At 40.4% G+C, this 13703-nt stretch overlaps 1 protein-coding gene and 1 long non-coding RNA gene across 9 annotated transcripts in view; one reads left to right on the top strand and one right to left on the bottom strand.

Annotated features, from left to right (window-relative positions):
* The window catches only part of LOC129204250 (uncharacterized), a 50336-nt gene that overhangs the window by 12276 nt on the left and 24357 nt on the right, over positions 1 to 13703 (top strand). The window lies entirely within an intron of this gene.
* The window catches only part of LTBP1 (latent transforming growth factor beta binding protein 1), a 204155-nt gene continuing 203037 nt past the window's right edge, over positions 12586 to 13703 (bottom strand). For all 8 annotated transcript variants that reach the window (XM_054819834.1, XM_054819836.1, XM_054819837.1 and 5 more), the window contains one exon: positions 12586 to 13617. In XM_054819834.1, the coding sequence (XP_054675809.1) occupies positions 13448 to 13617 (170 nt within the window). In that variant the 3' untranslated portion in view covers positions 12586 to 13447. The remainder of the gene's footprint in view (positions 13618 to 13703) is intronic.

The following is a 13703-nucleotide window of genomic DNA, read 5'->3' as shown; positions in this document are numbered from 1 at the left end:
ATTTGTACAAATTAGGTAAATTGCTGTAAAAAAGCTGTCTTTACAGTGGTCGTTTCACATCAGAATAGCAGCGTGCTTACTGAAGATAGTTAAGACTATAATACATGGTTTGGGATTGGTGGTTATTTTAGTGGGAAGGTAGAGACTTGAAAATAGATGTTGATATGTGGACAAGTAATTTTTCTTCTGTTTCAGATTTATATGTGAAATATACACATAGGAGTCCTGCCGAAAGTGAGCGTTAAGAACCTGTGGCATTTGAGGAATTTGGAAAACATTAAACCTTTTGTTTCAGTCACATTATGTAGGCAATGATCATGACTGTTAGCTGGTATGGCATTTATGTATGAATTTGCAAATCTGTGTTAGGTTTAGGTAGACTAGATGATGTCAGAGCAGTTTAGATGAAGATGAAGAGCATCTTCAGGAAAGTGCCTGCCTTGTTGAGAACTTTGCAGAGATCCTGTTTCTCATGACAAGAATGCAGTTGTTTATGAAAAAAGACATACAAGTGGTGGGTGAATAAATATTGTTGTTGGTTTCTTGAACATTAATAACTCAAGACCAAGGTTTTCCTTGAAAATAATTTTTAATAAAGTTAATCCAAAATGAAATGCTCCAAGTGAAACTCCTCCCAAAATCAAGAATTTAATTTATAGAAGGACCTGAAAGTGACAATATTTATGCTATTTTTTTCTTGTATTAATAGGTAATTAGCAGACAGGTTTAAAGTTTTAGGAAGATGATGATCTTTGCGGATCACATACTACAAATGTGACAAAAAGAGGAATATAATTCTTTGTAGTGAACAGTGGATCAAATACTGACTTCAGCTGAAGCACAGAACCCATTTTAGCTGTAAAGATTCTGTCATGGAGATGACTGACGGCAAGCTGCAGTCTTTCTGGCTCTTTCAGACCTTAGACCAAGGCTGAAGGACTGGCAGTGTGTAAAAGTTGATTGAATTCATTATTATGGAACAACTGTGGAACAGGCTTAACTAACCCTGTTTCTGCAAAGTTGATCTCCACCATATAACACCACTGAAATGCAGAGCTGCTTAGCAGTATTTCACTTGTGCATACCTGTATTCAAATGTGGCTTGGTTTAAATCTTAAATCTTCTCAATGTGTTGCTAGTGGTTACGGACTTGAATCTGCATCACACATTCTCTGTGTGCTGTGGTGCAGTTAGCACCAAGCACTGCCAGAGCCCTGGAGAGGCTTAGTCTTGATTAGCTGCTTGTCTTGTGTCAGCACGGTGCCAGTAAAGCCCAATTGCAGGAGTCTACTTGCACTGATTTTGCTGGTAACCTTGCTTTCAAACACACACATCTTTTCGCAATGTCTTTCAAAACATCTCCAAACTTTAAAAATAGAATGCAAGGTTAAAGCAGGATTTCTCTCCTCTGTCGCTCTGACTTTGCACGCTGGAAGAAATTCTCACCCAGTGTGCAAATTTTTTCACTCCCACTTTACCCTTGCAGTCTTTAGCAGAGACTCTGTCTTGAGAGAGGTCTTCAGAGTTTCCACTTTGAGTTTCCTTTGGCAATTGATCAGGTAGCTGGTGGAGCCGCAAGAGAGCTAGGAGCAGGGTGAAAAAGAGTTGCTGAGGGCAGATGCTTGTAAGGTACCTGAAAGCAAAAGAGATGTATTTTGTCTGACAGCCCCATTTTTACTCGTTTTTCTTATGTATTAGCCTCTAGGACAAACAGTGGCTGCATGAGCAGATGCAGAGTAACACTGTGGTGCCTAGAACTCGTCGGGATGGTTTTGGTCCCCTGGAACTCAATGTATCTTGTCTTCACAGTTCATTTACACTCCGTGCCCTGAAAATATATGCATGTGTGCATGTCTTAAGGATGTAAGCCAACTTTTTCTTTTCAGTGAGTTCCTGTGTGTAGAGTCAGCTTGTTCATGTAAAGAGAATCATGAATTCTTCACCACAGAAAACAGACTGAGCAATCCCACAGCAGTGTGGAAAAAAACACTGCTTTTTGCTGAACACCTGAAAGGGGCTTCGCACGAGTAATTTTGATTTCTACCAATGAGCCACAAAACATGAATCTAGATGTTTTGATATGGTTTCCGCCCTACTGCTGATTGATTACTAAGTTAGTTCTAGCTCTGCGTCTGGCTTTTCACAATTAGAATGGTAAAAATGGTATCCAAATTCCCATGAAAGTTGAATACAGAAGTTTTTCAGAACAGTTTCCAAAAGAAAAAGCTGAACTACCTGAGCTTTCTCCTCTGCTTTTATGCTGCCCCTCCCTTGTGCTGCTGAGCAACATTGTGTTACGCCAGTCTTTCCACCCACTGACATCGGTGGGAGTGGGTTTGACATCAGATCAGCGTGAGCAGGGCAGCATACTCTAGTTTGTCGAGCCTATAATTTATTAAGTAGCTTGAATTCTTTATAGTGTTTTTCCTGTCCCTCTTCTCTCCTCAGTTGTCTACTTCGTGCCTTCATGTTTCATTGCCTCACAGAATATGTTGCAAGACATTACATAACTTTCCCTGGTAAAGATGTACTGAGGAAGAAACAATAAACAGGTTTTTTTTTAACCTCATATAGCTTTTGTTTAGTCTACCTGACTTAACACCATGAAAATCACTTGCTCAGAAGTATTGAGTAAATTTTAAGGACACAGACTTTCCTTTGGATTTCTGATCCTGTTAAACACAGATGGCTTTCTGGACTGCAGTGCAGGCTGTGGGCCAGATCCCTAGCTTCTACAAATTGGTGTTGCTTCATGAGCTTCAGTGGCGTGACACTGATTTGAGCTGTCTGAGGAATCTGGCCAATTGGTTTTCATGGATCTGTGCCAGTTTATAGCAGCTGAGGAGCTGTGATTTTAAGGGCCTTTCTAATTGTAGCTTATATTCACTGTATAGAAAAACATTGTTTTACTCCCCTCTGCCACTCAAGCAAATCATCAAAACAGAAATATCCCAACAGATCTGCCACTTACAGCTATGGGGCAAGCTGAAGATCAGTTTATTGTGACCTTAAATAAAGAAGTCAGGGAAAACCACAGGTCAGACTCAAGCTGTGAGTCAACATAGACATAGAAGATAATGTGCTGGTTGTCTGCCCTCTGTGTTTGTGGCCTGATGAGGTTAGCACAGTTGTGGTCTGTAATCCCTCATGCTACAAACTATCTGTGTGTGTTTTAGATTGGTTGTGTGGTAATGAAGGGAGACCATGAATAGAAGTCTAATTTGTTTTTCACCTTCTTGCTTACCAAAACACAATGTATATATTTTTTTTTTCTCTGTACCTTAAACAGAGAACATGCATTAAACCTGATGGCAGCATAATAGTTAAGAATAAAGTTAAAGCTACATTTACAAAATGTTATAGTACTTAAGGCCCAAACCTTCTGTACATCCCCATCTTTTCCCTGTGATTGATGTCTGTACAAAAAACTCAGGAGTTTAAAGCTTTTAGGGAGGTGGTGACAGCAGGAAACACTATCTCCATGGTATTGATGAGTAACTTGCCAAAGGTCTCATAGGAAGTAATACTTTTATCTGGAAAGCTTATTCTGTTGGTGGTTTCTGCTTTTCATCTTTTTTCCCCTTTGTATTTTACTTGTCTCTTATTCCTTTTTCAGTCACATCTCTGTAATCAAGGTTCTTTGCATTCTACTTCTGTCCTGCTTAGGGTGCGCGCAGTTCAGTCTGGCAGAGTTGATCTTTGCTTCCAGCCAGCTCATGATTTCATCTTATGTTCCCACTTGTAAAATTTTCATGCAAGCACCCTTGTGTTTTCTCCCCCACTGAGAAGCTGCTATAAACAACTGCAACATTACCTCACTGTTCTGCAAAACTTTGCTTTGTCCCACTGTCCTCCAAAATGTCAGCACTGTTGCTGCAGGGCAGCAAGTGGTATTTTGTTCCAGAAGGGTAAAAGGGGCAACTTCTTAAAATTTCAACAGGTTCTTGAACATGTCAGAAATTGTCTCCAACACGTTCTTCTTCTGGTGCTGCCCAGCTTTGTGTGTGGCTTCTCTGCTCTCCTGGCTGCTCAGGATGCCGTGTCAGAAGTCCCCATTCCTGACTGCATCCCTTGTTTGTACAGGGTGGAGAGCTGCTCTCACTATTACTAGCATTATCTCATTATTTCCTTGTATACTTTTTCTGTCTGTATCTATCTTACTTTCTCATTTTATACCTCTGTTGAGAGAAAGTCTTTTTTACAGCACTTGGCTCAACAAGGTGCCCATTTTTGACTCCCATGCACTGTGACTTAAAGTAACAGATAGAAGACCTCAGGCATTATTAGTCCTGCACTTCAGCCTTTAGATGTTTGATCTTTTCTAGTCTTGTATTTATTTTAGTGTGTGTATTTTAGAATTGAAGTTTCCAAGAAAAAAAGAAAACATATAGCAGTGACAAATCGTTTCCTCCTTTGTGTATAATGTACTAATAAAAGAGCAATAATGTGTTTTACAGGTAACACATCTCTAGCAAAAAGACTTCCATACAGGAATTTGTTAACTTTTTCATGGTTGCTAGAAGCTGGGTACAGACCATTTCACTTATCCCTTGTAGCCAGGTGTAGATTAGGAAAGAAAATATTTAAAAATGGCTGAAATTGATCTGCTTTTTGCTAGGCTGATGGAGGTAGGTTCTCATTTACACTAGTTTCCTCTTGCTATAATTCATTGACCAAGATGACTTTCCCCATATGTCAGTGTGAATTTATTCTCCTGTAGTTTCCTTTGCCACTATTCCATTTACTGACCAAACATTTCTGGATTTCAAGGTGTTGCTTTTCTGTATCTACCAGAACAGGGGAGACAGGTTAAGTTGTGCTGAATGCTGTTCCATCAGTTTATGGAAGACATTGTAGTCCAAGCCCCTTTGCTACTGTTTGAGGTAGGGCAGTCTGTACTAAATGGTTTTTGGGGTATAGCCACACAGTTCTCTGTTGGAGTCTTGAGTCATACTGACAAACATGTGCTCTTCTGCTGGCATGGTGAATTGAACACCATAAATCATACCGGAAGACAGACCCCTCTTCTGGCACATCCGCTCAGAGGAGAGGCAACTGATTTGCCCTGCCACAGTGTGACATGTCTTCAGTGCCAAATCTGTTGCTTGCACCTGTCTTGAGAGCAGCTGACTGCTGCAGTCTCCTCTTCTAAAAGGAAGAGGAAGAGTTGCTCCTTCATGGTTCCTGTCAGGTGCTGTGATAGCATGTCACCTCCTGGCTGACGGTAATCAGGTCAGAGGACAGGAATAGCAGCGTGCACAGTGAGACTCCCTAACCATGAGGTTTCTCCAGTGACTTCAAAGGGACAAGGATCATACAGTGGATATCTGTTCTGTCGTGATGGGAAGATGAGTGTCTGTCTGTGGGTTTTTTTTTTCCCAGCATTCCTAGGAGTTGTTCCAGTGCAATTAATGCTTTCCCTATCTCCTTGTCCTGCATGTATGAGCTAGCTTTACATGAGCTAGACCAGCTGCTCACAGCCTGGGGTAGGAATTTTGTTGTGCAGGGAGATTAAATAGTTTATTTCTCATGCATCAGGAAGAGTCCTCAGACTGTTAGTCAGCTGGGCTTTTTAGCTGACAACTTTTACCTTAGGCTAATGGTTATTTTAAAAATAGCTATTGTTAGGCGCTAATTGCTCTGCGGGAACCTTTAAACTTCTAGTATGCTTCTACTCTGATTTTGAGTTCAGGCTTTTCGGCGTTGCTGTGTTCTTCTTTTTCTGAGGCTTCACATTTCACATTTCTCCCATTGTGGAAATACAGATTCTGTCTTCTTGGAGCTGTTTCTTAAGACCACTGTTTCCTTCTAAGAGTTGTGGATTTTCTTATAATTCTTTAAATGCGAGCAGTGTGGCACTTCAGATGCTGTGCTGACCTCTAGTGACAAAGGCAGGAGAAAAAAATATCTTTGCTGTTAAAACCCGTGAACGGCAGGCTTCCCCCGAGCTCTTTTCCGCAGTTTTCAGCGCAAATTATAAGAGCTTAATCTCTCCTACTGTATCTCCAGGTTGTTAAGATACTTGCTTATATTTCTGTCCATTTGTTGAACAGCTGATGCTGGATTCAGATCCTCTGCTGGTTGTGCAATGGGAGAATTCTATTAACTTTTATTAATGTTTATGAATGATAAAATTAATAAATTTTGCAAGCTGCTGGTACTTCATATCATTTATGATCCTACAATAAAATGCTTTATATAAAGATAACTTAAACCCTGAACTCCAGAGTTTAAAAAGTTTGGTTTGACTCTTACTATTTGCCCTTTAATAACATTTTAGTTCATGTTTCACATTGCCAACAGGGGAGTTGGAATGGTTCAGTGAGATACTACTTGTTCTGAAACATAGAAAAAAAAATAAAATTAGCAAATTTCTCCAGTGTTACTAGAGCTCTTTCAAAAAGTTTTAAACACTTTGTTCCTCACAGTTTTGAATTGTTTTATTTTTTGAAATTTTGAAGTGTTAGAAAATTGCTGTGTTTATATATTGGGAGCACAGTTACTCCCTGTGTGTGTCACTGAAGTCAGTGGAGTGGCACCAAAATTAGGTGGGAAAATGTAAATATGGTGATATTAACAGATACTGTCAATTGCTCTTGTACAGAAGAATGAAGAGTGGAAATCAGCGAGAACTAAACCAGAGACATCAGAAGTATAAGAGGCAGCTGCTGCAGGGACCGTTTGGTCTGACCTGGAGGCTGGTGGACCGCATGCAAGGAGTTCTTGCTCAGGGTCCTTGCCCTAGAGCCCTGTATGCTGCTGAGTCTCCTGGAGCTGTTTTGAGTTAGGTGTTTAGTCAGAGAAAATACCTATAGTGTTAGATTTTCCTAGACTATCTTCCTTGCAGTATACATTTGCAAGTGTTTTGTTAGGTCTAGTATGTGGTAGATGTAATGTTTTTAGCAAACACTCAAACATAAACCAAGTTTTACTGGATGAAGTAAGGGCCAGCTTGGCTAAAAATAGTTATTGCTGCCTTCTGGTGGAATAACCCAATACCAGAACTATTACCAGATGTGAAATTAATATATATGTCTGGATGCACTATGTATTGTTTCATTCAATAGTGAAATCCTCAAAAGCTCCCTGTCATCTGCTTTGTTTTATATTCAGTGTACTAAAATGAACTAACATTGCAATGAGTAATATAATTAATGTAGTTCCTTTTCTTTTTTCTTTTCAGCTTAAGGGAATTTTAATAATTCTCTATTTTTGTTTAGTTTTTGAAAAAAAAGACATCTAAGCATGAGCAAATGTGAATGAAAATTCCGTGTTCATTCAGTTCACTGTTGTGCAAATCAAAGGATTTCCCTTTCCTGTTTTATTTTTGAAACTTCCTTATTCCATGTTTGCTATTCAGCTCAGCTTGGTGATACTGCAGGCCAAAGAAGAATACATTCATAGCTAAAAGCATACTTGAAAATTGTTGCTTATGGTAAAAGAAGGAGGGTAGTTTTGGGAAGGATACAAGGTTGACTTGGCGGTGGTGCCTTCTATTTCTGTGAGGAGAGAGACCGCTGTGACAGATGTGCTCAGTTTACCTTGGCGGAAGATTTTTCTGTCCTGGATAGTAGCTATCAGTTTCACCACATGGCAAATCTGTATGTAGAGACTGAAAACTACTTTGTGGAGTCCAATGCCAATGAACAGGAAGTGCATGGGATGCTGAGGCTTTGGGTCATGAGCAAATGACTGGGTGTGCTGGAGGCAAAAAGCAGAAGCTGGACTGCAGTGAGGCCTGGCCCTGGAAAGGGGTTTCAGATGGGACAGAAAATGGGGCATGCCCTTGTGGCCAGAGCTGAGCTGGATGGCTGCCTGTAGCAGGAAGGAGAGGTGTGGATCCTGAGAATGGTGCCCACTCACAAAGTGACAGGGACCATCTAGATGACAGGAGAGTTTAATTCAGTGTTAGGTGGAAACAGACCGTATCCTGCTGGGGATTTTGGAACAGGTCCTACCCACCCTTCCGGGCAGTTACCTCCTGGGTGAGAAGTGGCAGAAATTAAACTTTTAATGTGAACAAAATAAAAAAAATCTGCTTAGCTGTACTCAAAACTTTTCTGCCAGAGACAATCCTCATTAAACACACACGGTGGGATTTTTTTTTTCAAAAGAGCTTGGCACAGCCTTTGCTCTGCTCCCACTGGAATCCGTGGAGGTGCCACAGGTTTCAGTGGGAGGAGAGCTAAATCAATATGGAGTGCTTTGGAAAAATCCAGCCCAGAATGGATCCTGGCAGCGTGAGTAGATAGGGATTGGAGGTGATGCTGAAATTGTCACGTAGAAATTTTCCATGCTGGCTAGCAGTATCCTCTCTATCCCCCTTGGTTCAGAGCTAATGGAAAGCAGTGTGTGGCAAAGCACACTGAGGGGAAGGGAAAGTCAGTGCAGAAAGGAGTAAGAATATTCTAATTTCCTCCCTCCTCTGTGTCTTTTGTTAGGACAAAAATTTTCCTGCAGAACTTCCCTTCCGCATAAGGTTGCCACTTAACTCTTCAAGAACATACTGGTCGATAGCAAGCAAGAGTGCACATTGTGCATAATGCTCCTTCTGGATGGGATTCTCCGGAGATGGGCTAGCAGATTTGTTTTCTCCAAAGTGAAAGGTCTTGAAGGAAAACTGACATACCTGACATCCTGCACTTCTTTGGTTTATGTGATTCTTTCCCACCAGATAGTACAATCACTTATTAATGCAAGTCGTTACAGGACAATCCTGTTTCAACATGTGTTCTCTTTTTGGTACATGGGTACTCAAATAGTAAAGGTTGGCAGGGGTGGTGTGGTGTTGGGGTTCAAGATCTTTCACAGCTTGGTGTGCAAACACAGCCTGTGCCAGCTGTGAAGGTGGTGCCCCAGGAGGGTCCAAATTTTCTAGTTCTGCTGTGTGAGGTTATTCCTGCAGGTGAATGTGGTGACTGTAGCTTGGTCCTTGAAATTCTCCCAAAGAACGTTGTTACTCTCTCCCAAGCTGACATCGTCACTCATCAGGAAGCCTTCAGCAAATGGCTGATTTTCCTCATTCACTCACTCTTCGTGATTCTGCTTCTCTTTTGGACGTACCACTTGGCTTCCCTAGGTAAATTTCAGATCTCCTGATAGAAAAAGCTATATAAATACCAAATAATGATCTCAGAAGTGAGCAGAAGCCTCTGTCACATACAGCAATTCACCTCTTCTTTGCTTTGCAAAGCTTAATAGCTCCATTGGCCTGCTTGGTGTTAGCAGACACCCCAGCAAGTACAAACTACTCTTCAAAGTGGGTGGCATTTTTGAAAGAACAAAAAAAGTCTCTTCTAGAGGCAGCAGTGGGGTTTTTAAGTTTGCTGTGCATTTTGAAGAAATGCACTGTGGTTCAATTGCTGGCCAGATCAGGCCTATGACACGGTCTAATGGGATCTGCCACCTTTCCTTTTGAGAAGTTAGGAAAGAGTGCCAAAGCCAGGACCCCCTCTGCTGCCATACAGATATCACACAAGGAGCAGCGAGGAACGTAAAACTCAGATTCAAACCCCTGTGAGGGTAAGGATCACTGTGAGCTAATGGGTCGTGACAACCACTTTGGCACCTTTAGTGTCTTAGGACTTCTCTTAGGAATTTATGTGAGTGTGTCAGTTGCCACTGACTAGCTGAATATTTGTCATGACTGCCAGTTATGTCTCTTGGATTGAAAAGGTCTGTCCAGCTATGGCTGTTTATCCCCAAGGAATGTTAGCGCTCATTTTGGATAGTTTTTACATCATTGGCCAATTTTTCATTGAATAGCATCTCAACATGAAAGTGTCTATTGATATCAAATGTATTTGTAGCTGAAATGTGTGTAACTCTAGTTTTGTAGTAACTTCATTCTCATTGACACAGCAGCATTATAAGGGAACTAGCAGAATTCAGTTCTACCATGTCAGCAATTTTATTTTTTGTAGCAAGGAAATGGCTGGCTGAAAAAGGACTAATATTTTTTTTAGGGTCCATATGGATGTAAAATGTATTGGTGCCATTTGGTATAAATTGTAATCAGTTCCAGACTCTGCTGCACTTAGAAACTTGAATCACGGAATTGTACGTGGTGGTTTCTGTATTTTTAGGGCTCTCACCTAAACCGCAGCTCTTGTAACAAGTAAATGGCTACATCCATGGTGTCCAATCCCTCGTCTTAATGATGTTAAAAAAATGTTTATTTAACTATGAATCAAAATTGTATTCCTAAGCCCTGCAGCTTTTCAGGTGAAATGACAGAACCAGCCTTGCTACACTGGGGCAAAGTAGGTGGGCTCCAGAGGCTGAGATCAGATCGGCTGAATTTCACTTAATTCCTTCAATTGTGGTTCCTTTGTTAAAAGCGTTTCTGAAGGCCTGGAGCCAGGCAATGTGGAATACTAAGCACTGGGATGTAAGTGGAGTTTAGACTGTTTGGTCTGCTTTTGGCTCTGTGTGTGTGTGTGTTAAGGCTTATTAGAGGTAAGAAGAGGCAAAAGGGAAAGGCAGAAGCATGCACAAAGTATGTTGTTTGCTTATGTAGTGTCTGTAATAGAAGAGTGCGGCTGTGATGAGGACATGGCTATTGAATCAGAAGAATGTTTTCAAGCTTCACTCGGCTTGAGTCCACTGCTGCCCTCTTAAATCAGGCAGAGGAGATGGAAGGTGGCCGGACACATCTCCAAAACCCCTTTTGTGAATTGCTGGTAACAAAAATTGATAGGCCAAGAGGCCACTTAGGCTTAGGTTTGCTGGTTGGGCTTGTTCAGAGTAGCAGAGATGCAAGGAGCTGGAGGACCTGGAGTTAGTCGGCTGAGGAGAGTTATGAGGAAAGGTTATAGGAGTTCGTGCTTCATTTTAGTTTTGTTGCTCATGGAACGCTTGGGGTTGGGTTGGTTTTTTTGGTCTGAAATAACATAAAGTAAGGGGGTTGGAGTGTATATTGTCTGAGAATGGCAAAGTCCCAGGTTATTCTAAACTTGTTGCTTTAAAAAGATGTAATAAATCAGCAAGGAGCCAATCTTGTGGCTCAGTTACATGTTCAGTACAGTGTTTGTCCCCGAGTGAAGACTTCTAAGGGTACTGAAGTTTGAGTGTTAGTTCCTCAGCTGTCATAATGGTGTACTCCCAGGAAAAGCAGAGATGTGTACTGCCATTTTAACTCCCTAGCTGGGGAGGGATTGAAGGAGAACTGGGATGTTGAAAATCTGAGGCTGTGGTGTTGGTTGCAATGGCAGCTTTGGGGCCTAGGCCATTTTTCAGAGGTGAACAGTTTCTAAAGCAGAAGGAAGCTGTCTGGAGGTGGGAGTGGGGGGAACACTGTCTTGTCTATGAATTTTCATGATAGCTGAAAGCAGACCAGAGCTCATCTTGAATCCAGTGAAAGGTTGTAACTGTGACTTTGATTTTTAAGATTGTAGGATTAACATTAAGCAGGACAACTAAGAGCTCTTTAGTTACAGAATTCCATAGTAAGACCAGACTTTCCCTTCTTCCTTCTTAATGACAGCAAGTAAGCAAGAATTATTATTTTTTAAAAATTATAAACCAGCTGTAGTGTTTGTAGTCTACCTCTTTTGCCTGAGAAGTGTGACTGGTCCTCCACCCCTCTCCTGCTTAATTTCTAGAAAAGTCAAGGGAGTTGGACACTTTACAAAGAGTCTCTTCCTTAAAGATCCCTCACAGTTTTATTCAGGATTTTTTCTTGCATTTTAAGATGCCATCAGATCTTAAACATACAATATCATCACTAGTCAGTGTCAAATTCCAGCAGCTAGCGAGGAGGGGCCCCGGGAAGGACAGATGCTTGTGCACGTTCACAGGCATATTGACTTTAACAAGATCTACTGAGTGCGCAGTACTGAAAGGAATATAACTTATGATATTTTTGGTTCAGTGGCTGACCTAAATATTGGAAAAGAAATTTGATTCAGAACCAAAACAAGTATTTCTTCTTTTGGTGAAATGAGAAATAAAAATCTAATTTTTGGACAATTGGACCCAATTTGACCCACTTTTTAAAGTCTCATATTATCCTTTTCCTTTTAATGCAGGGCAGGTCTAAAAGACACAGCAAAAATGTTTCATTTGGAACATATCAAAAGGACCTGTTTTGGGATTTCCAAAACAAACTCTTTCACTCTGGAGAAGGTCAAAGTGAAACATCTGTCAGTCTCCTAATCTCTTTCTCTCCTTCCACTGCAAAATAGGGCTGATGGGAAGGTACAGTTCATCAAGAAAAGGAAATTCTCCCCCTTGTCTTTCAGTATTTTCTGAAAACCAGGCCATCATACTGAAGAGCCTTATTTGCAGATTTAGTGGGAAACACGCCTAACGCAGGAAAGAAGAAAAATTCCATGGGAATCAGCTTCCAAGTCAAACAGTTTCTGTAGGTCTGTGTTTGAAATCTTCCCTCTGGAAGCCTAACTTGAGGCATCAACTAATTCAGATTCTGGCCTTACTAAAACAGCATGAGAAGGAAGAACCAGCCAGACAACTCCCTATAACTATTGTCATGTAAATTAATTCTAGTACTGTAAACACCTGAGGGGCTGATTCTTGTAACATAAACACAATAAAAGGAAGAAACACGTACAATTAGTAAATAGCTTTTTTCTAAAAAAAAAAGGTGATTTTATTGAGTTTTAATATACAGCTTTAATATGTTAGGGTAATCATACAAGATCTCTCTTGTGTTCAATTTATACATTACAATACAGACGTGAGCTAAAATCTTTTGTTTTAATGTACAAAAGGAATCCAATGTTGTCCACTAGCAGCTTTGAACTTGGCAAGAAAGGTTCTAAAGACTTTTAAGTGCAGTAACAACCATACAGAATACAAAATGAATATAAGGACTTTTCGCCAAGGTATATAAACATTTGAAAACAAGTGGTGCCTGCTCCACAGGGCAGACAACTAGCAAATTAAAAAAAAGTCACTGACCAATGTTCCAGAGAAGGAGGAGCATTACCCTGTGTAACAGTTCTTATAAAATGGCCTAAGAATATCTGTATCATAGAATTTGTACTGATCAGAAAAAAGGTCTGAAAAGAAACAGTAGGCAAGGAACTGAACAATCAAAAAATGACATAGTAATATAAAATATTTCCATCACTATTTAAATGCCAAATTAATCAAGCAATAGTAAAAAAACAACAAACCAAAAAACCAAAGCTCTTCTGTTTAAAATAACAGCACTGTTTTTGCTTATTTTCAAAGATTTTTTTTTTCTTATGAACACACTATATACTTGATTGTTTCTTTCATACAGAGTAATGTGTCCATTTGGTCTGTCACTTCCATGAAGCTGATATATAATCAGCCCATCATGTCTCACCTTTGACACATTTTAATGCTTTTCTCCCCTTACTTTTGCTACTCCGGTGCCTTCTCTTCTCAAGTTAAATACTTTTCTTCCTTTTCTTTATACAGTGCAGAATATATGGGCTTAGGATATGGAGATTTTCCTCTACTCCAGTTCACTGTCTAGTTCTGAGTTCAGTGGTGTGCAGTAGTTTGGCTTATCTGAAGGTACGTACCCTGGGAGACACAAACACTTGTACGAACCTTCTGTGTTAATGCATTTGGCATTCTTGCAGAGAGACATCCTGTTGTTCAGCTCGTTGCACTCATTCACATCTGCAAAAAGGGGACATCAAAAGACATGTACTTAAGTCTGGTGTGTAGGTAAAACTCATTTATTTCCAGCATTGTCAGGAGCAGAA

This window comes from Grus americana, chromosome 3, assembly GCF_028858705.1.
Source record: "Grus americana isolate bGruAme1 chromosome 3, bGruAme1.mat, whole genome shotgun sequence".
In the NCBI taxonomy this organism is placed as follows: domain Eukaryota; kingdom Metazoa; phylum Chordata; class Aves; order Gruiformes; family Gruidae; genus Grus; species Grus americana.
The sequence above is the reverse complement of the archived record's forward strand: the minus strand, read 5'-3'. Positions and strand labels throughout refer to the sequence as shown.